Source organism: Saimiri boliviensis, chromosome 1 (genome assembly GCF_048565385.1).
Source record: "Saimiri boliviensis isolate mSaiBol1 chromosome 1, mSaiBol1.pri, whole genome shotgun sequence".
NCBI lineage: Eukaryota > Metazoa > Chordata > Mammalia > Primates > Cebidae > Saimiri > Saimiri boliviensis.
This window is the reverse complement of record NC_133449.1, coordinates 104,073,499-104,097,769: the sequence shown is the minus strand read 5'-3', so window position 1 is coordinate 104,097,769 and position 24,271 is coordinate 104,073,499. Positions and strand designations below refer to the sequence as shown.

At 48.3% G+C, this 24,271-nt stretch overlaps 2 protein-coding genes, 1 non-coding gene and 1 pseudogene across 6 annotated transcripts in view; 1 reads left to right on the top strand and 3 right to left on the bottom strand.

The window, feature by feature from the left end:
* Positions 1 to 2,236: 2,236 nt before the first annotated feature.
* On the bottom strand, positions 2,237 to 4,910 carry LOC101048136 (lysine--tRNA ligase-like; annotated as a pseudogene).
* A 7,982-nt stretch (positions 4,911 to 12,892) lies between these two features.
* DPEP2NB (DPEP2 neighbor) lies at positions 12,893 to 15,582 on the bottom strand. The gene is made up of 2 exons (XM_010346817.3): positions 15,516 to 15,582; positions 12,893 to 13,852 (listed from the first exon to the last, which is right to left on the bottom strand). Exons 1-2 carry the CDS (start codon positions 15,580 to 15,582, stop codon positions 13,548 to 13,550), a joined length of 372 nt encoding a protein of 123 aa, XP_010345119.1. The 3' UTR covers positions 12,893 to 13,547.
* A 2,259-nt stretch (positions 15,583 to 17,841) lies between these two features.
* On the bottom strand, positions 17,842 to 17,946 carry LOC120362082 (U6 spliceosomal RNA). The gene has a single exon (XR_005578084.1). It is a non-coding gene; the product is annotated as a U6 spliceosomal RNA (small nuclear RNA).
* Positions 17,947 to 21,885: 3,939 nt separating this feature from the next.
* DUS2 (dihydrouridine synthase 2) overlaps positions 21,886 to 24,271 on the top strand; it is a 63,089-nt gene continuing 60,703 nt past the window's right edge. For 2 of the 4 annotated variants that reach the window (XR_005581761.2, XM_074401704.1), the window contains exon 1: positions 21,888 to 24,267. Coding sequence is in view for 3 of the 4 variants with exons in the window: in XM_074401704.1 (XP_074257805.1) it covers positions 23,793 to 24,267 (475 nt within the window). In the remaining variant the exon portion in view is untranslated. Of the gene's footprint in view, positions 24,268 to 24,271 lie in introns of all 4 variants that reach the window. The other 2 variants (XM_074401697.1, XM_039478101.2) reach the window with 2 other exon arrangements.

Here is a 24,271-nt window from a genome sequence, read left to right as displayed (position 1 = left end):
GATTTCACCACATTGGTCTTGAACTCTTGACCTCAGGTGATCTACCCAGCCTCCCAAAGTGCTGGGATTATAGTGGTGAGCCACCATGCCCAGTCCTGGGTTGATTTTTAATGAAGACGATTGATGACTTGGGTCCCATGTGCACCACTGAGTTCCTCTTGCAGCTGGGCTCATGCAATACAGAGGATCTGGGACACAAGGTCCCTAGAGCAAAGTCATACATGGTTGTCTGATGGGCTTGAAGTGTCTGACTCTGACTAGGCTTCTCATGGAAACCAGATGTTCTAGTAACTCTGGTGTGAAGCCCAAAGGCTTTGGAGCCTTTGTCCTGAGATTGGCTTGCCTGCCAATCTCAGGCAACTAACTCAGGTCCTTGAGTTAGTGCCATCAGTCGAGGATGGGGAGGAGGCTGGAGGGCCCTGGGATGCAGGAGCTGGACCCAGCAAGGCCTTTAAAAGTGTCTCAGGGGAAAGGAGGTGGTGACTCATGCCTGTAATCCTAGTACTTTGGGAGGCCAAGGTATGAGGATCGCTTGAGGCCAGGAGTTCAAGACCAGCCTGGGAAACATGGTGAGACCCCTTCTCTACAAAAAAATAATAATAGAAAAGTAGCTGGGCATGGTGGCACATGCCTGTAGTCCCAGCTACTCAGGAAGCTGAGGTGAGAGAATTGCTTGAGCCCAGGAATTAGAGGCCACAGTGAGCTATGGTCGCTCCATTGCATTCCAGCCTCTGGGACAGAGTGAGACTCCATCTCAAAAAAAGAAGGAAAGAAAGAGAGAAAAAGAGGAAGGGAGGAGGGAGGGAGGGAGGAAAGAAGGAAGGAAGGAAGGAAGGAAGGAAGGAAGGAAGGAAGGAAAATTTTAAGACTTGGCATGGTGGCTCACACCTGTAATCCCAGCACTTTGGGAGTCCAAGGCGGATGAATTGCTTGAGCTAGGAGTTCCAGAGAAGACTGGGCAACATGATGAAGCCCCGTCTTTATAAAAAACACAAAAATTAGCCAGGCATAATCCCAGCTACTTGGGAGGCTGAGGCAGGCAAATCACTTGAACCTGAGAGGCGGAGGTTGCCGTGAGCTGCGATCATGCCACTGGACTCCAGCCTGGGTGACAGAGAAAGATCCTGTCTGAAAATAAATAAATAAATAGGCTAGCATGGTGGCTCACGCCTGTAATCCCAGCACTCTGGGGGGCCAAGGCGGGTGGATCACCTGAGATCAGGAGTTTGAGACCAACCTGGCCAACGTGGTGAAACCCCATCTCTACTAAAAATATAAAAACTGGGCTGGGTGTCGTGGCTCACGCCTGTAATCCAAGCACTTTGGAGGCCAAGGCGGATGGATCACCTGAGGTCGGGAGTTCAAGACCAGCCTGGCCAAACCTCATCTTAAAAAAAAAAAAAAAAAAAAAAAAGCCAGGCATGGTGATGTGCATCTGTAATCCCAACTACTCAGGAGGCTGAGAGAGGAGAATTGCTTGAACCTAGGAGGCATAGGTTGCAGTGAGCCAAGATTGTGCCAGTGCACTCCAGCCTGGGTGACAGAGCAAGACTTCATCTCAGAACAAAAAAATTAGCTGGGCGTGGTGGAAGGGGCCTGTAATCACAGCTATTTGGGAGGCTGAGATAGGAGAATCTCTCTTTTTTTTTTAAAATTTTTGTTTTGTTTTGTTTTTAGAGACAGGGTCTCGGCTATGTTTCCCCAGGCTGGAGTGCAGTGGCTATTCACAGGCGTGATCCCATTACTGATCAGCACGGGAGTTTTGACCTGCTCCACTTCCGACCTGGGCTGGTTCACCCCTCCTTAGGTAACTTGGTGGTCCCCCGCTCCCGGGAGGTCACCATATTGATGCCAAACTTAGTGCAGACACCCGATCGGCATAGCGCACTACAGCCTAGAACTCCTGGGCTCAAGCGATCCTCCTACCTCAGCCTCCCAAGTAGCTGGGACTACAGACACGCGCCACCGTGCCCAGCAGGAGAATCTCTTGAACCTGGGAGGTGGAGGTTGTAATAAGCTGAGATTGCGCCAGTGCAATTGTGCCAGATTGTACCCCAGCCTGGACAACAAGAGCAAAACTCCGTCTCAAAAAAAAAATTTGTTTTTAGAGACAGGGTCTCATTGTGTTGCTCACTGAAACTTGAAAATCCTGGGCTCAGGCAATCCTCCTACCTCAGCCTCCTGATTTGCTGGTGGAATCTGCAAGAAACATGGTGACTCAGTCAATACCCATGCCTCAGGCAGCTGTGGGGGACAGCCCGTATTCCATGGGTGTACAGAAGTTTTTATCTATGAACATGGCCTCATCATTACCTGCGGCCTTGGCCTTGACCTGTTCTTCAAAAAGCTGCCACTGACGCACAGGATCATTTAAATCAGTGTAAGCATTGCCTATCTCTTTCTTTTTTCTTTTCTTTTTTTTTTTTTGAGACAGAGTTTTGCTCTTGTTACCCAGGCTGGAGTGCAATGGCGCGATCTCGGCTCACTGCAACCTCTGCCTCCTGGGTTCAGGCAATTCTCCTGCCTCAGCCTCCTGAGTAGCTGGGATTACAGGCACACGCCACCATGCCCAGCTAATTTTTTGTATTTTTAGTAGAGACGGGGTTTCACCATGTTGACCAGGATGGTCTCGATCTCTTGACCTCGTGATCCACCCGCCTTGGCCTCCCAAAGTGCTGGGATTACAGGCTTGAGCCACTGCGCCCGGCCACCTATCTCTTTCTTTATGACAAATAGCTCAAAGCGCTGGGTCAGACCCTCTTTAGAGTGGTGCCTTTTAGTCAAGGGCTCATTATCTGTGGATGATCACAGATGAATGTAGAATTGATGCAAGTCACTTCCAGGAACTCCCCCACAAGCTTGTTAAGGAGCCTGGCTGTGGTCCTAGGTGGAGGGCACTCAGTAGTGTTTGCACACAGATATTATCAAGAATTTTGCCAGTTTCTTCAGTTTCAAAGAGGTTGCTTTCTAGCAGCTTCACCCCTAGGGCTTTCTCAAGCTCTTCTACCATGCTGATTCTCCTGAAGGGTAGGGTGAAGTCAATATTGCAGGCTTATCCCTCTGGGACATCTGGGTGATAGGTGACCTTGTAACTACCTGTAATATGTTTCACCATCCCTGGAACCATCTTCTCCATCATTTCCATGAGGTTGCAATAGTCTGCATAGGCCATGTACAACTCAGGGGTGCTGATCTCAGGATTGTATGTCAAACCAATCCCTTCATTCCAGAACTGGCATCCAATTTCACAAACCTGGCCACTGGCATCTTATGGTAGTTCATGTCCAGCTTGTGATAAGTGATGAAAGACTTGGTTACAGCTCCCCCTGGGATTATGTTCATCCTGGGAGTTTCAGTCTCTAGATCTCTAGGTATCCCAGCTTATCCACGAAACTTTTATTTTTTTTGAGATGGAGTTTTGCTCTTATTGCCCAGGCTGGAGTATAGTGGCGTGATCTCAGTTCACTGCAATCTCCACCTCCCGGGTTCAATTAATTCTCCTACTTCAGCTTCCCAAGTAGCTGGGATTACAGGTGACCGCCACCATGCCCAGCTAATTATGGTATTTTTATTGTATTTTATTTTTTGTAGAGATGGGTTTTCTCTATGTTGGTCAGGCTGGTCTCAAACTCCTGGCCTCAGGTGATCCACCTGCCTCAACCTCCCAAAGTGCTGGTATTACAGGTGTGAGCCACCATACCCAGCCAATTTTAGTATGTTTAATAGAGACGAGATTTCACAATGTTGTCCAGGCTGGTCTCGAACTTCTGACTTCAAGTGATCCATCCACCTCGGCCTCCCAAAGTGCTGGGATTGCAGGCATAAGCCACTGCACCTGGCCTAAGAAACTTCCTACACATGTGATGATCTTACAGTGGATGATAAATTTCTGCATCACAAAGCCATTCAGGACCAAGTCCAAGTATCTCTGACCATACCTTGTTTCCTTGTCTTTGAGGCCAAAGTGAAGATGAGGTAACATATGCAAGCAAGGGCACAGCAGTGTGATCTTATAGGGAATGAAGTTCAGCTCACCCTTTTTGGTTTTTCCCAGGATTCCCCTGAATTCCAATTACATTTCCCCAATGCAGTTTGTTATTAATATGAATAAATTCTTCCAATTTATAATTCTTGAAATTGGCCATGACTTGCAACTTGACCCCCTCTGCTCAAAAATTATAGAAGTTCATCTTTCCCTCAGAAGCTTTTTTGGTATGGTTCCTACCTGCTACCTTTAAGGTGGTATCAGTCAGGAAATCCTAGCTTGCAGGTGACTATATTCTTAGATGAAGTCAGAGAGTGAGATGTCTACATGAAACTTGTTGGGGTATGGGTCCTCCCCATTCACCTACTTGACTGCAAATCTTTTTTTTTCTTTTTTTGAGACAAAGTCTCTCTCTGTTGCCCAAGCTGGAGTGCAGTGGCTTAACTCAGCTCACTGCAACCTCCACCTCCCAGGGTCAAGCAATTCTCTTGCCTCAGCCTCCCAAGTAGCTGGAATTACAGGCATGTACCACCATGCCCAGCTAATTTTTGTGTTTTTAGTAGAGACAGGGTTTCACCATGTTAGCCAGGCTGGTCTCAAACCCCTGACTTCAAGTGATACTCCCACCTCAGCCTCCCAAAGTGCTAGGATTACAGGCGTGAACCACTGCACCCAGGCTTGGCTGTAGATCTTGTAGTACTGATTTGGGTCCAGGCTCTCCTCCTCAGGACCCACACTATTGTCAGTGGTGTGGTTGGTGGCAGCGGCAGTGTCCTGGGCTTCACTGTTTCTCACTGACCTCTTACTGCTTAGCCTCCTTCTCTGCCACTTTCTTCTCAGCTTTCAGGCATCTCTTCAGCTTATTCTTGCGCAGTTTTGGCTCATCACCATCCACTTTAACTTTGGCCCCTTGTACTGCAGCCATCTTCCCAGAGCACCTGACCCAAAAGTCTGTTTTTTCCTTTTTTTCTCTTTCTTGCTTTCTTTTTCCTTCCTTCCTTCCTTCTTTCCTTCCTTCCTTTCCTCCTTCCTTCCTTCCCTCCCTCCCTCCTTCCCTCCTTCCTTCCTTCCTTCTCTCTTTCTCGTCTCACTGTTTCTCAGGCTGGAGTGCAGTGGCGCAATTTGGTTCACTACAACTTCTGCCTTCCAGGTTCAAGCAATTCTTGTACCTCATCCTCTGGAATAACTGGGACTATAGGCACCAATCACTACTCCTGGGTAATATTTGCATTTTTAGTAGAGACGGGGTTTTGCCACATTGGCCAGGCTGGTCTTGAACTCTGGGCCTCAAGTGATCCTCCTGCAACAGCCTCCAAAAGTGCTGAGATTATAGGCATGAGGCACTGCGCCTGACCCTGTTTTTTTTTTTTTTTTTTTCATGTGGCCATGTACTTAAGGAACCAGCCTTATTGTGTAGGTGAGAAAATTGAGCAGCTGGTCAGATGAGGGGTTCCTTCAATCCCTCCACTTCCAGCTGCTGCCTCTCACCAGGAAAGACCTCAAATTCCTTACATCATTTCTTTTTTCTTTTTTGAGACACAGTCTTGCTCTGTCACCCAGGGTGGAGTGGCGCAATCTCAGCTCACTGCAACCCCCACCTCCTGGGTTCAAGCGATTCTCCTGCCTCAGCCTCCTGAATATCTGGGATTACAGGTGCATGCCACTATGCCTGGCTAATTTTTGTATTTTTAGTAGAGATGGGGGTTTCTCCGTGTTGGCCAGGCTGGTCTTAAACTCGTGACCTCAAATGATCCACCTACCTTGGCCTCCCAAAGTGCTAGGATTCAGGTGTGAGCCACTGTGCCCAGCCCCAAATTCCTTACATCTATCAGTTTTTCTGGGCATCCTTTCCTGATCACCCACTGGTGCTGGCCATTTGCTGGGGTGTGCAGTGAGGTGGCTGGATAAGTCTCCAGCATCACATGTGCTGGCATAAGTGCATGGGGATGGAAGGTGGGCTCTGTACGGGCCCCAGGATCCAGGAACCAGTGCTGACCAAATGTCTACTAGACAGCGTGTGTGTCATTTCACATTTAACCTCAAATTCAGACTTGCTGTCCCTTTTGCTCAACCTCACTCTGGTCATCCGATGCTTATCAGACCTGTTTCTGCAAAAACACAGTGAAGTCACAGCACACCCTGCCCTGGAGCTCTCTAAGCTTCCTGTTTTTATGCAGAAAGCCTGCCGCCAGTGAAGCTGAACAAGTGAGATCTCCCTGACATCAAATCTGGTTAAACCTGAGAAGCTTAGTTAAAAACAACACAAAACTTTTTTTTTTTTGAAACAAGATCTTACTCTGTGACCCAGGCTGGAGTGCAGTGGTGCCGACCTGGCTCATTGCAGCCTCAAATTTCGGGGCTCAGGTGATCTTCCCACCTTAGCCTCCAGAGTAGCAGGGACTACAGGCTGGGGCCACTATACCCAGCTAATTTTTATGTTTGTTTTGTTTTGTTTTTGGTAGATATGGGATTTCACCATGTTGTCCAGGCTGGTCTCAAACTCCTGATATCAACTGATCCTCCCACCTTAGCCTCCCACAGTGTTGGGATTACAGGCATGAGCAACTGTGCCCAGCCCAAAAAAATTTTTATTAGGGAAAATTGCAAATATATCAGAAAGGAGAGAGAAGAGCGTGTTAACTCCCATGTAGCCATCACCCAGTTTCAACAATTATCAACTGATGCCCCATATTATTTCATTTATACTCTCACTCACCCCTCTCTACAGATTATTTTAAAGCAAATCACAAACATCTATTTCATCCATATTTAAGTGTGGATCTCTAAAAGGTAAGGGCTCTTTTTAGGCTGGGCATGTGGCTCATGCCTGTAATCCTAGCACTTTGGGAGGCCGAGGTGTGTGGATCACCTGAGGTCAGCAGTTCGAGACCAGCTTGGCCAACATGGCGAAAACCCACCTCTCCTAAAAATACAAAAGTTAGCTGGGCGTCATCGTGGGCAGCTATAAATAATCCTAGCTACTTGGGAGTCTGAGACAGGAGAACTGCTTGAACCTGGGAGGAAGAGACTGCAGTGAGCTGAGATTGTGCCACTGCACTTCAGCCTGGGCCGCAGAGAGAGACTCTGTCACTAAATAAATAAATAAATAAATAGTAAGATCTCTTTTTTTTTCTTTTTTCTCCAGATCTTTTTTTTTTTTTTTTTTTAAAGGGACAGAGTTTCACCATGTTGGTCAGGCTGCTCTAGAACTCCCGACCTCAGGTGATCCGCCTGCCTCAGCCTCCCAAAGTGCTAGGATTACAGGTGTGAGCGACCGCGCCTGGCAGGGCTCTTTTTTAAAAAAAAATTTTAGAGTTGGAGGGTTTCACCATGTTGGTCAGGCTGCTCTGGAACCTCAGGTGATCCACCCACTTTGGCATCCCAAAGTGCTGGGATTATGTGAGCCACCTCACCGGGCAAGGGCTCTTTTTTTTTTTTTTTTTTTTTAAGGGGACGGAGTTTCGCTCTTGTTACCCAGGCTGGAGTGCAATGGCGTGATCTCAGCTCACTGCAACCTCTGACTCCTGGGTTCAGGCAATTTTCCTGCCTCAGCCTCCTGAGTAGCTGGGATTACAGGCACGTGCCACCATGCCCAGCTAATTTTTTGTATTTTTAGTAGAGACGGGGGTTTCACATGTTGACCAGGATGGTCTCGATCTCTTGACCTTGTGATCCACCCGCCTCCGCCTCCCAAAGTGCTGGGATTACAGGTGTGAGCCACCACGCCCGGCCCAAGGGCTCTTTTTAAAAGAGGACTACAACCAGGTGTGATGGGCTATTCCTGTAGTCCTACCTACCTGGGAGGCTGGAATGGGAGGATTGCTTTAGGAGAGGAGTTTGAGGCCAGCCTCGGCAACATAATGAAACCCTGTCTCTGAAAATAAATAAATAAATAACAATTATCATGACATTATGGCCCTTATAAAAGTTAACAGTACTTTTCTTTTAAAACTTGTAGAGCCGGGCGCGGTGGCTCAAGCCTGTAATCCCAGCACTTTGGGAGGCCGAGGCGGGTGGATCACGAGGTCAAGAGATCGAGACCATCCTGGTCAACATGGTGAAACCCCATCTCTACTAAAAATACAAAAAATTAGCTGGGCATGGTGGCACGTGCCTGTAATCCCAGCCACTCAGGAGGCTGAGGCAGGAGAATTGCTTGAACCCAGGAGGCGGAGGTTGCGGTGAGCCGGGATCATGCCATTGCACTCCAGCCTGGGTAACAAGAGCGAAACTCCGTCTCAAAAAAAAAAAAAAAAAAAAAAAACTTGTAGAGACAGGGTCTTGTTTTGTTCCCTAGGCTGGTCTTGAACTCCTGGGTTAAAGCAATCCTTCTGCTTTGGCCTCTTTTTTTTTTTGAGACGGAGTCTTGTTCTGTCACCAGGCTGGAGTGCAGTGGCAAGATCTTGGCTCACTGTGGCCTCCACCTCCTGGGTTTAAGTGATTCTCCTGCTCAGCCTCCCGAGTAGCGGGGACTGCAGGTGTGCACCACCACGCCTATTTTTGGTATTTTTAGTAGAGATGGGAGTTTCACCATGTTGGCTAGGATGGTCTCCATCTCTTGACCTCATAATCTGCCTGCCTTGGCCTCCCAAAGCACTGGGATTATGGACGTAAACCACGGAGCCCAGACCCGATTTGGCCTCTTAAAGTCTTGGGATTACAGGCATAAGCCACCACACCCAGCCACTTCTTTTTTTTTTTTTTTCTTTTTTTTGAGATGGAGTTTTGTTCTTGTTGCCCAGGTTGGAGTGCAATGGCGTGGTCTCAGCTCACTGCAACCTCCGCCTCCCAGGTTCAAGTGATTCTACTGCCTCAGCCTCCCAAGTAGCTGGGATTACAGGCACGCATTACTACACCTGGCTAATTTTTTTTGTATTTTTAGTAGAAATGGGGGTTCACCATGTTGGCCAGGCTGGTCTCAAACTACTGACCTCATGTCATCCGCCCACCTTTGCCTTCCAAAGTGCTGGGATTACAGGCATGAGCCACTGCATCCAGCCCACTTATTTAGTGTCGTAAATTATCTATCATGTTCAAATTTCTCTGATTGTCCAATTATTTATTTATTTATTTATTTAGAGATGGAGTCTCCATCTGCAGCCCAGGCTGGAGTGCAGAGGCATGATCTCAGCTCACTGCAACCTCCAACTCCCGGGTCTCAGTTCAAGTAATTCTCCTATCTCAGCCTCTCAAGTAGCTGAGATTATAGGTATGAGCCATCGTACCCAGCTAATTTTTAAATTTTTTTTAGTAGAGGTGGTGTTTTACTATGTTGGCCAGTCTGGTCTTGAACTCTTGACCTCCTGATCCGCCTGTGTTGGCCTCCCAAAGTGCTGGGAGCCACTGCACCTGGCCCGATTGTCCAATTTTTAAATAATTCATTGGTTTGAACGGTAATTGGGGGCCGGGCGCGGTGGCACATGCCTGTAATCCCAGCACTTTGGGAGGCCGAGGCAGGTGGATCACGAGGTCAGGAGTTCAAGACCAGCCTGGCCAACATGGTGAAACCCCATCTCTCAAAAACAAAAACAAAAACAAACAAAAAGAACTGTAATTGGAGCTAAGACAGCCCACATTGTAAATGGTTGTTATGGCTCAATCTGCAGGTTCTTCTTCCCTCTTTCTTCTTCCTTGCAATTTCTTTGTTGAAAAAATCATGTCCTTGTCTGTTAGAGTTTTTCATGTTTTAGAGTTTTCTGATTGCATCTTATGGTGTCATTTAACATGTTCCCATGTCCCTGTGTTTTCTAGAAACTGACAGTTAAGGCAAGCTTTTATTTATTTATTTAAAAATTTTTTTATAATTATTTGTAATATTTTTTGTAGAGATGGAGTGATGCTGTGTTGCCCAGGTTGGTCTCGAACTCTGGGACTCAAGCAATCCTCCCACCTTGGCCTCCCAAAGTGTTGGGATTACAGGCATAAACCACCATGCCCAGCTGAGGGGAAGCTTTTAATTCTGTGGATTTCCAGGGCCCCACCCAAAACTTTAGACTGTTGTGGCTGTTGAGGATCACTCTTTTTTAAGGAACCCAGATGAGTCTATTGGTTTCAGGTTTGGAATTGCCAACCTATCCAATCCATCTAGGAACCACAAATCTGCTTCAATCACACCACAGATGAGAGACTCTGGGGCATTAATGGAGACTCTCACTGGGGACTTTCTGGGAACCCAGGATCTGTTTGTGCCTCCTTCCTCTAACCCAAGTTAGGAAAACCTATCAGGACCTTTCCTGGTCTCCAAAGTATAGATGTCGGTGGGAGGAGCAACTGTCTTGCTGCTGGGCCCCATAAGGACAAGTGAGTTGCTGACAATTTTTTTTCTGGGCCACTAATACAGGCGGGCTTGCGACAGACATCATGGTGTTTCTTCTCTGCTGACTGTTCCTCCACTCCCACTCCCCAGCACCAGCTGTCCCAACTGCAGAGAGAGACAGTCCCCTGGTAACAGCCAGCACCTCACTACCACGGCACACAGCAGTCAGAGGGATCTTTTAAGCATCTACATCAGATTACTTCCCTACCTTACTCAGATTCCTCCATGACTTCCCATTACACTTAAAACAAGATCCACCGTCCTTACCATGACTGGCAAGGCCTGATATGGTCTGGCCCATGCTTACTTGCTTGCCCCTCCCCTCCCCAACTCCCCTCTTCACCCCTCCCCCACTGCACTCCTCTCCATCCCTCCTCTCTTCACCCCTCCCCTCCCTTTTCTTTCTCTTTTTTTTTTTCTGACAGAGTCTCACTTGTTACCCAGGCTGGAGTGCAGTGGCAGGATAATGGTTCATTGCAGCCTGCACCTCCTGAGCTCAAGCAATCCTTTTACCTAAGACAGCTTCCTGAGTAGTTGGGGACCACAGCCATGCACCACCACACCCAGTTAATTTTTTAATTTTTTGTAGAAAGGGCATCTCCCTATGTTGCCAAGGTGGGCTCAAACTCCTAGGCTCAAGGGATCCTCTCTCCTTGGCCTCCCAGCAACCACATCTTTCAGTCTCCTATATCTTTCCTCCCTGGCCACACTGACCTTTCTGTGGCCCTCAAATTGGTCAGTCTTGTAGGCAGAGTGTATTGGCTCACACCTGTAATCCTAGTACTCTGGGAGGCCAAGGTGGGTGGATCACCTGAGGTCTGGCATTCAAGACCAGCCTGGCCAACATAGTGAAACCCCATCTTTACTAAAAATACAAAAATTACCCAGGTATAGTAGCATGAGCCTATAGTCCTAGATACTCGGGAGGCTGAGGCAGGAGAATTGCTTGAACATGGGAGGCGGATGTTGCAGAGATCTAGCCACTGCACTCCAGCCTGAGCGACAGAGCAACAATCTGTATCAAAAAAAAAAAAAAAAAAAAAAGAGGTGCCCAATAAATACTTGTTTTTTTTTTGTTTGTTTGTTTGTTTTTTAAAGACGGGGTTTCACCATGTTGGTTAGGCTGGTCTTGAACTCCCGACCTCAGGTGATCCGCCCGCCTTGGCCTCTGAAGTGCTTGGATTACAGGCATGAGCCACCGCACCTGGCCAATACTTGTTGAATAAATGAATGGATGGATGGGTGAATTGATAGATGGAACAGCATCTTCTTAGTCATTTCCTTCCTCTCCTAACACTCTCTCAAACACACACACACACACACACACACACACACACACACACACACACACGGAAACACTCACTGGACTGGGCTCTACATTTCTTTTTCTTTTTTCTTTTTTGAGATAAGGTCTTGTTGTGTCACCCAGTCACCAGGCTGCTGAAATGCAGTGGTGTGATCATAGCTTACTGCTGCCTTCAACTCCTGGCTTTAAGCAATCTTCACGCCTCAGCCCCCCAAGTGGCTAGGACTACAGGTGTATGCCACCATGCCCAGCTAATTATTTTAATTTTTGTAGAGACGGGATCTCATTAGTTGCCCAAGGTCGTCTCAAGTGCCTGGCTTCAAGCAATCCTCCCACCTTGGCCTCCCAAAGTATTGAGATTACAGGCATGAGCCACTGTGTCCAACCAGAGTCTGTGTTTCTTTTTTAAATTTTTATTTATTAGGGAGGCTGAAGCAGATGGATCACTTGAGCCCAGAAGTTCAAGATCAGCCTGGACAACACAAAGAGACTCCATTTTTTTTTTTTTTTTTTTTTTTAGAGGCCGAGTCTTGCTCTGCCGCCCAGGCTGGAGTGCAGTGGGGCAATCTTGGCTCACTGCAACCTTCGCCTCACAGGTTCTAGCAATTCTCTAGCCTCAGCCTCCCAAGTAGCTGGGACTATAGGCATATGCCACCACGCCCAGCTAATTTTTTGTAATTTAATAGAGATGGTGTTTCACTGTGTTGCCCAGGCTGGTCTTGAATTCCTGAGCTCAGGCAATCCACCCACCTCAGCCTCCCAAAGTGCTAGGTGTGAGCCACTTCGAACCCGGCTTTTTTTTTTTTTTTAGATGGTGTTTAGCCATATTGGTCAGGCTGGGCTCGAACTCCTGACCTCAGGTGATCCACCCACCTTAGCCTCCCAAAGTGCTGGGATTACAGTCGTGAGCCACTGCACCCAGTCATGGCTTTTTTTTTTTTTTTTCTTTTAGACAGAGTTGCACTCTTTTTGCCCAGGCTAGAGTACAGTGGTGTAATCTTGGCTCACTGCAACCTCTGCTTCCTGGGTTCAAGCGATTCTCCTGCCTCAGGCTTCTGAGTAGCTGAGAATACAAGCACCCACCACCATGCCCAACTAATTTTTTGTATTTTTAGTAAACATAGGGTTTCACTGTGTTGGCCAGGCTGGTCTTGAACTCCTGACCTTAGGTGACCCACCCACCTCGGCCTCCCAAAGTGCAGGGATTACAGAAGTGAGCCATCATGCCCAGTTGAGACCCCATGTTAAAAACAAATAAATAATTTTAAAAGATCAAGTCAAAAACTGTTATGGAAAAATCATTTTTTAATCTTTTTTTTTTTTTAAAATTGAGCAATAGGGACATCACTGGGGCCATAAAGGGCAGGAAATAAAGGAACATGTGAGCTTCAGGGGGATGTTGCTCAACTTTCTCCAGATTGTTCTTGCTGTAGGTGGCAGGTCTCCCTAGGTCTGTTTATTCTGCTTCCTGAGATGCCAGGCAGGAGGCTTTCTCCTCTGTGAGTAGCCATGGGGTGCTTCTTCCAGTTTCAGCAAGTCCTGGCCTTCCTGGTTTGTGCTGGTGGTTGCTGGCAGTGACTCAAAGCAAAAGCCCATGTGGTAGAGCAGGCCTCTACTAGGCTTTGTGGCACCCGCTCTCTGCACTTGACTCCTCGGCTAGCAGAGTGCAGACATTACTTTCTTCTGCCCAAAAAGAGACTCTGGAGAGTTGAGTAGAGGAACATCAGATTTTCTTCCAGGCCGGCTTCAACCTTGGGATGTTCAAAGCAGCCTCTCGTTGCAAACCACAGTTTCTGAGGCTTGTTGCTCATGGCTAGTTAGTACGGAAGGGGGCTTCTGGATGAGGAAGACTTAGGTAGAAAAATGACTCAGGTTCTATCTGCAGTGGTGGGCAGGGGAGGTCACTGCAGAAGAGGTATTTGTCCTTTCTCCCAAATGGCTCAGCCAGCCAGCTTCTGTGAAGTCAGCCTCCTGCCACTAGGCTGCAAGCGCCGAATTTTGGGGCTAGAGCAACCCAGGTCTTTATCTGACTCTGTTGTAGCTCGACGTCTCTTGGGAGCCCGGCTGGGGGCTGGCTTCTCTGCTTCAGCCTTTGCTGGGGTGGCCAAAGGAGCATCCCCATAGCTCCGGTAGCTGCCAACCAGGCAGTATGTCTCCCCATGCCAGCCTACCTGAGTTTCTCCACACCCTCGGTAGAGGACATGGTAGTGTCCAGGTGTGGGAGGAGAAGTGGCAGGCACTGCAGCTGGAGAGAAAAGCAGAATTAGTCACTTTTACCTTCTACACTGTGCTGCCATGGCCTCCCTTCTCTCATGTCTCTTCCTAAAAAGCCCTTTCGTCTTCTTGGCATCTGAGACACAGCCTTGGCCTATCACCGATATGTGTCCCCTAAGACGGGATGCTATCTGCAAGAGCAGTTCTGTGGAGCCTGTGGCAGCAGCAGGAGATCTGAGATCTTCCTCATTCACAGAGAGAACAGTAGAACCTCCCAGTAACTGCAATTGGATCCCCCTCCACCCGCTGCCTTCTCTCCCTTCCATGACCAAAAAATACGTTTCTTAAGGGCTGTCACTTCTGAGGCTATAATGGAAATTATTTTCAAGTTTTGTAAAAAACGATCTACTATAGGCCAGGTGCAGTGGCTCATGCCTGTAATCCCAGCACTTTGGGGGGCCGAGGCCGGCAGATCATGAGGTCAGGAGATCAAGACCATCCCGGCCAACATGGTGAAACCCAGTCTCTAGTAAAATACAAAAAATTAGCCAGGCGTGGTTGCATGTGCCTGTAGTCCCAGCTACTCAGGAGGCTGAGGCAGGGGAATTGCTTGAACCTGGGAGACAGAGGTTGCAGTGAGTTGGGATCATGCCACTGCACTCCAGCCCAGTGACAGAGCAAGACTCCAACTCAAAAAAAAAAAAAAAAAAAAAAAAAAAAAAAAAAAGAGCTACTATTGTCCAGGCATGGTGACTCATGCCTGTAATCTCAGTACTTTGGGAGGCTGAGGAGGGTGGATCACTTGAGTCCAGGAGTACCAGCCTGGCCAACATGACGAAACCCTGTTTCCACTAAAAATACAAAAATTTAGCCAGGCATGGTGGCACGCATCTGTAGTCCCAGCTGCTTGGGATGCTGAGGCAGGAGAATCACTTGAACTTGGTACGCAGAGGTTGCAGTGAGCCGAGATCTCACCACTGCATTCCAGCCTGGGCCTCAGAGTGAGACATTGTCTCAGGAAAAAAAAAAAAAAAAGGATCTAAAATTGCGCCACTGCACTCTAACCTGGGTGACAGAATGAGACTAAAATAAAAAAGATATAATAGAAATTGATGTGCCAGGCACAATGCCTCACACCTATAATCCTAGTACTTTGGGAGTCTGAGGTAGGTGGATCGCTTGAGCTCAGGAGTTCAAGACCAGCCTAGGCAACATGGCAAAACCCTGTCAGAACTAAAAATAGAAAAAAGTTAGCTGGGTGTGGTGGTGACAAATGTCTGTAGTCCCAGCTACTAGGGAGACTGAGTTGGGAGAATCCCCTGAGCCCAGGAAGTTGAGGTTTTCACTGTGATTATGCCAGTGCACTCCAACCTGGATGAGAGAGACCCTGTCTCCAAAAAAAAAAAAAAAAAAAAAAAAAAATTCAAGACCAGCCCCAGCAGTATAACAAGACCCCATCTCAATTAAAAAAAAAAAAAAATTAGAGCCTTTCTGAACACCTGCTCAGATGACATTCCACTTGCCCTCAGCAGTGAGCAGGAACACTGTGGGTCCCTCAGTGGCCACGCCCTCAATATTACTTATGGCTGGGAAAGCTCCGAGGTGTGGTGGGCCAGCCCAAAAGGAACATGTGCCACCCAGTGAAGCTGTAGGTACAGCCACGCCTCCTGTATAGATGCCCACTGTAGGCCTACCTGCTGCGTTGCCCTCCCAGGGGACAGAGGACATGTTAGAGAGAATATAGAGGATCCGGTCAGACATTCTCTCTCAGCCAACCAAACAGATTGGTATCTTGTAGAGAAATGGTAGGGAGGTTTCCCCAGGACACAGGTGTGTAGTCACGCTGCCATGGAAACTGTGGAAGCCTGTGAGGTCATCACTACCCAGTGAGGTCACATAAGGAATCTGTGACCTAAGGGGCAGGCTTCAGGCCTTCAGGGTTTTGTGGAGGAGAACAGGGCAGAGCTAGAGAGAAATCCTGCCTGGGCCCTCCCATTCAGCCCTCCCTACCGGTGCCTAGCAGCTACTGTGTGGAGCACATCTGTGGGCTGGCACAAGCCCCAGTGACCACAGGAGGGCAAGGGAAACCTAAATTCTGAGATGAGCTGGAGAGGCAAGATTAATCCAAGACATAGATAGGTAGCCACGCACTGGTCTAAGGAATCAACAGAAGGAGAGGCAGAGATTGGGATGGACAAAGGGATCACAGAAAGACCTGAAGGACAAGTGAGATCTGGACATGCACAAAGTGTAACTGCCCAAGGGGTTCCCCTTACCCACGGCCTAGACAAAGCTGATTTATCAAGACAGGGAAATTGCAATAAAGAGTAATTCACAGGGCCGGGCATGGTGGCTCATGCCTGTAATCCCAGCACTTTGGGAGGCTGAGGCGGGCGGATCACAGGGTTAGGAGTTCAAGACCAACCTGACCAACATGGTGAAACCCTGTCTCTAAAAAAAAATAAAAATATTTTTGAAAAAAGAAAAAAAAAAAGTAATTCACACAGAGCTAGCTGTGCAAGAGACTGGAGTCGTATTATTATTCAAATCAGGGAGCATTCAGGGATCAGAGTTTTAAAAAATTTGGTGGTGTTGGGCAGTGAGTCCGCAAAGCTGATTGGTTGGGTCAGAGATGAAATCAGGAGTTGGCTTGGGCGTGGCAGCTCACACTTGTAATCCCAGCACTTTGGGAGGCCAAGGCAGCAGATCACTTGACGTCAAGTGTTCAAGACCAGCCTGCCCAACATGTTGAAACCCTGTCTCTACTGAAAAAAAAAAAAAACAAAAATTAGCTGGGCGTGGTGGCGCATGTCTGTAATCACAGCTACTTGGGAGGCTGAAGCACAAGAATCACTGAAACCCAGGAGGCAGAGGTTGCAGTGAGCCAAGACTGTGTCACTGCACTCCAGCCTAGGCAACAGAGTGACACTTCACCTCAAAGAAAAAAAAAAAGAAAATAAATCATAGGTAGTCAAAGATATCCTCTTACCTTTAGTCAGTTTCTTGGGTGGTGTCAGCTGATCCATTAAGTGCAGGGTCTTTGTTATTTTATTTATTTATATTTTTTGAGACGGAGTCTCTGTTGTCCAAGCTGGAGTGCAGTGGTGCAATGATCTTGACTCACTGCAACCTCCCCCTCAAGGGAGAAGCTGGGACTACAGGCACCCGCTACCACGCCCAGGTAATTTTTGTACTTGTAGTAGAGATGAGGTTTTGCCATGTTGGTCAGGCTGGTCTCAAACTCCCACCTTCAAGTGATCTGCCGGCCTTGACCTGATCCCAAAGTGCTGGGATTACAGGTGTGAGCCACTGTGCCCAGCCAATCAAGTGCAGGGTCTGCAAATTATCTTAAGCACTGATATTATGTCATATATATATTAAATATAACATATATATAATTTTTTTTTGAGACAAAGTCTGTCACCCAGGCTGGAGTTAAGTGGCATGATGTGGGCTCGCTGCAACCTCCGCCTCCCAGATTCAAGTGATTCTCCTGCCTTAGCCTCCTGAGTAGCTAGGATTACAGGTGCCCTCCACCATGCCTCGCTAATTTTTGTATTTTTAGCAGAGATGGGGTTTCAGTCAGGCTGATCTTGAACTCCTGACCTCAAGTGATCCACCTGCCTCAGCCTCCCAAAGTGCTGGGATTACAGGTGTGAGCCACCACACCTGGACTATATATGTAATTTTAAAAAATTAAAAGATTAAGCCGGACGTGGTGGCTCAAGCCTGTAATCCCAGCACTTTGGGAGGCTGAGGCAGGTGGATCACGAGGTCAAGAGATCGAGACCATCTTGGTCAACATGGTGAAACCCCGTCTCTGCTAAGAATACAAAACATTAGCTGGGCATGGTGGCGCACGCCTGTAGTCCCAGCTACTCAGGAGGCTGAGGCAGGAGAATTGCCTGAACCCGGGAGGCAGAGGTTGCGGTGAGCCGAGATCGCGCCATTGCACTCCAGCCTGGGTAACAAGAGTGAAACTCCGTCTCAAAAAAAAAAATAAAAAAAAATAAAAAATTAACAAATATGGAACCCTTCATGGATTTGTGTGTCATCCCTGCACAAGGGGCTGTGCTAATGTTCTCTGTATAGTTCCAATTTTAGTATATCTGTTGAAGCGAGCATAATCTTAGGTTTTGTTGGTTTTTTTTTTGAGCTGGAGTCTTGCTCTGTTGCCCAGGCTGGAGTGCAGTGGCGCGATCTTGGCTCACTGCAACCTCCACCTCCCAGGTTCAAATATTCTCCTACCTCAGCCTCCTGAGTAGCTGGCATACAGGCGTATGCCAGCTCTCTGGCCTAATTTTTGTATTTTTAGTAGAGATGGGGATGCATCACGTTGGTTAGGCAGGTCTTGGACTCCTGACCTTGTGATTGGCCCACCTTGGCCTCCGAAAGGGCTGGGATTACAGGTGTGAGCCACCGTACCCTGCCAATTTTAGGTTTTATATAGTGATGTTATCCCCAAGAGCAATTTGGGGAATGGTCAGAATCTTGTAGCCTCTGCCAAGTGCAGTAGCTGTTGCACTATTGCACTCCAGCCTGGGCAACAAGAGTGAAATTCTGTAAAAAAAAAAAAAAAAAAATCATTTATCCTCCAGCTGCATGACTCCTAAACCATAATTTCTAAACTTTTGGCTGATTTTGTTAGTCCTACAAAGGCAATCTAGTCCCCAGGCAAGAAGGGGTTTATTTTGGGAAAGGGCTGTTGTCATCTTTGTTTTAAACTATAAACTAAGTTCCTCCCTAAGTTAGTTCAGCCTATGGCCAAGAATAAACAAGGACATCCTGGGGGTTAGAAGCAAGTTGGTTAGGTCAGATCTCTTTCACTGTCTCAGTTATAATTTTGCTATGGCGGTTTCAATAGGAGAGGGAATACATTCCAATTAAGAATAACAGCATACAGGCTCTTCTTGATCTTGTTCTGCCCCAAATGTAAGTTCTGCCCCTCATATTTTTACGACCTAAGACTCGAAAACCCCAGGAGGTTAGGAGTCTGTTCAAGGTCACACAGGTAGCAGAGAGGCATTCTGATCAGCGGGCTTCATTTGGGGCTCCAGATTTATAGCTGTTAAGAATGTGAGGACAAGCTTATTACATTGAAACGTGATGTACACTGGGAGGGATGTTAAACGTGCTCCAAGGCAAAATGAGTCTCCCAAATAACTGTATGAAGTATGAATAATGGTTCTATTTTTAAATTTTTTTTCTTTTTTCAGAGACAGGGTCTTACTTTGTCATTCAGGCTGGAGTACAGTGGCACCATCACAGCTCACTGTAACCTGGAACTTCTGGCCTCAAGTGATCCTCCTGCCTTGACCTCCCAAAGTGCTGGGATTATAGGTATGAGATACCACGTCCACAGATGAAACTATTTTAACATGAAATTCAAACAGATTCAGCTGGGCATGGTGGCTCATCCCTGTAATCCCAGCACTTTGGGAGGTCAAGATGGGTGGACCATGAGGTCAAATCGCTTGAACCTGGAAGGCGGAGGTTGCAGTGAGCCGAGATTGCACCACTGCACTCCAGCCTGGGTGACAAAGCGAGACCCCTTCTCAAAGAAAGAAAAAGAAATTCAAACAAATTCATGACAAGATAACAATACCAAATGATTGGCTAGACACCTTGGCTCATGCCTGTAATCCCAGCACTTTGGGAGGCCGAGGCAAGTGGATCACTTGAGGCCAGGAGTTCACGATCGGCCAGGCCAACGTGGCAAAACCCCATCTATATTAAAAATATAAAAACTAGCTGGGTATAGTGGCGTACCTGTAATCCCAGTTACTCAGGAGCCTGAGGCACGAGAATCACCTGAACCTGGGAGGCAGAGGTTGCAGTGAACTGATTGTGCCACTGCACTCCAGCCTGGGTGACAGAGTAAGACTGTTTAAAAAAAAAAAAAAATCATAACCTTATCATTACTCTTGCCTCTCTTTAAATAGGCAAACAATGACAATCTCATCACTCTGAAAAGAGGGTAAGATTTGGCTTCCAGCAGCAGTCCAGGTCAACATTGTGAAGAGGTATCAAAAGGTCATTTGGGCCGGGCGCGGTGGCTCAAGCCTGTAATCCCAGCACTTTGGGAGGCCGAGGGGGGTGGATCACAAGGTCAAGAGATCGAGGCCATCCTGGTCAACATGGTGAAACACCGTCTCTACTAAAAATACAAAAAAATTAGCTGGGCATGGTGGCGCATGCCTGTAATCCCAGCTACTCAGGAGGCTGAGGCAGGAGAATTGCCTGAACCCAGGAGGCGGAGGTTGTGGTGAGCCGAGATCGCGCCATTGCACTCCAGCCTGGGTCACAAGAGCGAAACTCCGTCTCAAAAAAAAAAAAAATGTCATTTGGGCCAGGTGTGGCGGCTCACACCTGTAATCCTAGTACTTTGGGAGGTGGAGGCAGGACTATCTCTTGAGCCCAGGAATTTGAGACTAGCCTGGGAAACATAGCTAGACCTTGTGTCTATATTTTTTATATTAAAAAAGGGCGATTTGGTCCTACTCAAAGGAAATAGGCAACTCTGCCCTTAGCCAGACCAGGACCACACTAGGACCAGCCTTTGGTTCAGTGTGGTCAAGAACTTCCTACCAAAGAGAGATGACCCTTAGGAGAGGTCTCCCTATTACTGGCCTTGAAAAAGCAAACATGGAACATTTATTTAGTGGGGTTATTGCAGAAGGCATGTGCCCAGGAGGTAGAGACAGCCTGATCTCTGGAGACTGGGTCACCCTGGTTGAGAATCATGGCACCTTCTCTCATAATTTACTTTAGTGTGGTGCATGTTAGGACAGAAGTCAGGCCTAATTACAGCAGACTGCCTGCAGGGAGTGGTAGGAGGTAAAATATCACAGGGACAGTTCCTGGGAAGTTTGTTCTAGCTGGAAGGCTAGCATGAGATCACTCAGATTCTCCAAGGCTCTGGAGAGAGTACTTCTCCGGAAGCATCCCTCTGGTCTTGTGAGAGTACTAAGCCTTACAGGACTTTGCTGCGACTCTGGGAAAGACAGTACAGAATAGACAAATGGTTTATCAATTTAGGAGGGCCCAAGTATCACCTTGGGAAGTTTACAAAGGCAATATTCTCAGATCAGACTTTAGAGAGCTTAATCCCATCTGGAGTGGGGCTCAGGATTCTGGTTTTTTGTTTTGTTTTGTTTTTTGTTTTTTGTTTTTTTTTGAGAGCGAGAGGGTATTGGCTCTGCCACCCAGGCTGGAGTGCAGAGGTGCAGTTTCTGTTCACTGAAACCTCCGCCTCCTGGGTTCAAGCCATTCTTGTTCCTCAGCTTCCCAAGTAGTTTTGATTACAGGCGTGCACCACCACACCCAGTTAATTTTTTTGTATTTTTAGTAGAGATGGGATTTCACCGTATTGGCCAGCCTGGTCTCAAAACTCCTGACCTCAGGTGATCTGCCTGCCTCAGCCTCCCAAAGTGCTGGGTTTACAGGCATGAGCCACTGTGCTCGGCTTTTTTTTTTTTTTTTTTTTTTTTTCTGTCGCCCAGACTGGAGTGCGGTGGTATGATCTTGGCTCACTATAACCTCTACCTTCCAGGTTCAAGTGATTCTCCTACTTTAACCTCCCGAGTAGTTGGGAATACAGACGTGCACCACAACACCCTGTTAATTTTTGTATTTTTAGTAGAGACAGGGTGTCACCATGTTGTCCAGGTTAGTCTTGAATTCACCTCAGGTGACCTGCTTGCCTCAGCCTCCCAAAGTGCTGGGATAACAGGCAAGAGCCACGAACTTTGTCTGGATACTGCACTTTTTTTTTTTTTTTTTTTGAGACAGTCTTGCTCTGCCACCAAGCTGGAGTGCAGTGGTACAATCTCTGCTCACCGCAACCTCTGCCTCCTAGGTTAAAGTGATTCCCCTGCCTCAGCCTCCCGAGTAGCTCTGACTACAGGGGCCCACCAACATGCCTGGCTAATTTTTTGTATTTTAGGGGTTTCACCATGTTGGCCAGGATGGTCTCGATCTCCTGACCTCATGATCCGCCCACCTTGGCCTCCCAAAGTGCTGGGATTACAGGTGAGCCACTGCGCTGGGCTTTTTTTTTTTTTTCCTCTCATCTCAGCCTCCTGAGTAGCTGGGATGACAGGTATGTGCTACCACGCCTGGCTAATTTTTTTTTTTAAAAGATGGGGTTTCACCATGTTGGTCAGGCTGGTCTTGAACTGCCGACCTCAGGTGATCCGCCCACCTTGGCCTCCAGTCTTTGGATTATGGGCATGACCCACCACGCCCAGCTGACGCCTGACTAATTTTTATATTTTTAGTAGAGATGAGGTTTCACCATCTCAGGCTGGTGCTGAACTCCTGACCTCGTGACCCAGCCGCCTTAGCCTCCCAAGGTACTAGGATGACAGGTATGAGCCACCTCACCCAGCCAGTGCTAATTATTCTTAGGGGAGGTACATAAAAACATCATTTATTGTTAGAAATCATGACATGACACAAAGTCAAAATCCACTTTTATTTTTCACATGTCTTGTGAAAGACAACAGAGAGCCATGCTCAGCAGCTTCTTCTCCAATGTTGGCCAGCAGCTCATCCGGCCCTCAAGTGGCTGAAAGGGCAGCCCAGAGCCTCCCACTGACAGGTGTGCGCTCACCCACCAAAGACACTGGAAATATCCCTGTTCTAGCACCACATTTTACTCAGATTTGTCAAAATCAGGTTGCTGTGGCAAAAGCTCTTTCACTGAGGATGGCAGTCCTGGAAGACTTCTCTTTCGGCGAGCCGCCAGCTCAATCTTCTGAACTAGGCTCACATCCCAGGGATGGGTCACAAAACTGATGACGGTGCCTGGAACCTCACTCCCCACACGGCCCACTCTCCCTGCTCTATGAATGTAATCTTGCAGTGTGGAGGGGAAATCATAATTGACAACCAGCTCCACACCAGTGCTGTCCAGGCCCCGAGAAGCTATGTCTGTGCAGAGAAGTATGTCTTGGGAGCCCTTCTGGAAGGACTGGAAGATACCTGCCCTCATCAAGGCTGGCATTTGCCCCTGCAACCTTAAGTGTTGGATTTTGAGGTCATCCAGAATATATCCCAGCCAGTTCACGGTGCTGGAGCTATTACAGAACACCAGAACAGTTCCTGAGGGGCCAGTCTTTTCTGCTCTGTCATGATGCTTGAGGATGTGCACCAGCTCGGTCACCTTATCTGCTCCCTCCAGTCTCAGAAATGTCTGTTTCACATGAGGCATGATACAGTGGAGCTTCGAGCTGGTGATGGTGGTGACAGAATCTGCACTGGCGACTTTATTCAGCAACTGGCCTACACCTTCGGGAAATGTGGCTCCTACCAGCACTAACTGAGCTTTGGGATTGAAGGGGTCTTCCAAGTCAGCTGGGCCTTCCGCGATGTTGCTCTTCTCCAAGACGTAGTATGTAAGTTCCAGGAAGCTTTCATCCAGCAGTGTGTCTGCCTCATCCAACACCAAGAAGGAGAGTTGCTCCAGGCTGATAAGTCGCCTTCTCAGGGCTTTCCACAGTGCCCCTGGAGTGGCCACTAGCACATCGGCTGAAGGTTGTTTGGACAGTTGCAACCTGATCCTATGCATGCCACGGCCTCCCTCCAGGTCCTGCACCAGCAGGCCCAAGGAGCGCCCCAAGGGTTGGGCCACGGCCCGCACCTGTTGGGCCAATTCTCGGGAAGGCACAAGAACCAGACCTCGGGGCATGGGGATACGAAGAGGGTCCAGGCTTGGCCGGCCCATGAGCCGTTGAAGTAGCGGCAGGAGGTAGCTGAGAGTCTTGCCACTGCCGGTTTCTGCGGCGCAAAGGATGTGGCGGCCGCGAAGTAGTGGGGGGATGGTGTTAGACTGCACGGTTGTGGGCTGAACGACTTCAGGTGCAGCCTCCCGTAGTGCGTGGAGCACACGGGGCTCCAGACCAAGGTCAGCAAAACTGTCCCCGGACGAGGGCTTCTGCACCGCTGGCGCCTTCTGTTGCGCGCGCTCGATGGAGAAGTGGTCCCGACGCGCGCGTCGACTCTTCCAGCCTCGAGAGGCTAGCGGGGCGATCTCCCAACGGCCCAGAGTGAGGCGAGTTGGCTGGTTGAACTCTGGCCGCCGCGCCGAGACCAGCAGCGGTCCAGGTCGCACCGGCACCGGCCCCGGGAGGCTCCGCCGTCTGCTCTGCCGCTGTTTCAACTTCCGCTGTAGAGCCACTGGGATGCGCACTACCGGCAGAGGTTCGTCTGGACTGCGGACCGCCAGGCCCCGTCGGGGAGCTAGGAGCAACCGAGCCACTAGAGAAAACAGCCGTACCGGCCGCGGTATAGCCATGTTTCCCTTGGTGCGGGAGAAGCGCACATCAATGACGTCACGGACGCGCGGCAGCCTCGCATACGGTGGCTGTCGAGGCTCAGTACGGTTTGCGGAGCTGGAGTCCCGTGAGGAAGAGAGGGAGGTTCTCTTAAGAGTTCAGCTGCGAGGTCT

Bases quoted from the DNA above. Each gene is read 5' to 3' on its own strand.
- DPEP2NB (XM_010346817.3), bottom strand. From the start codon at position 15,582: ATGTCTGACCGGATCCTCTATATTCTCTCTAACATGTCCTCTGTCCCC. The intron at 13,853-15,515 runs GTAGGCCTACAG...TTTTCTCTCCAG, and splicing joins CTGGGAGGGCAACGCAGCAG to CTGCAGTGCCTGCCACTTCT.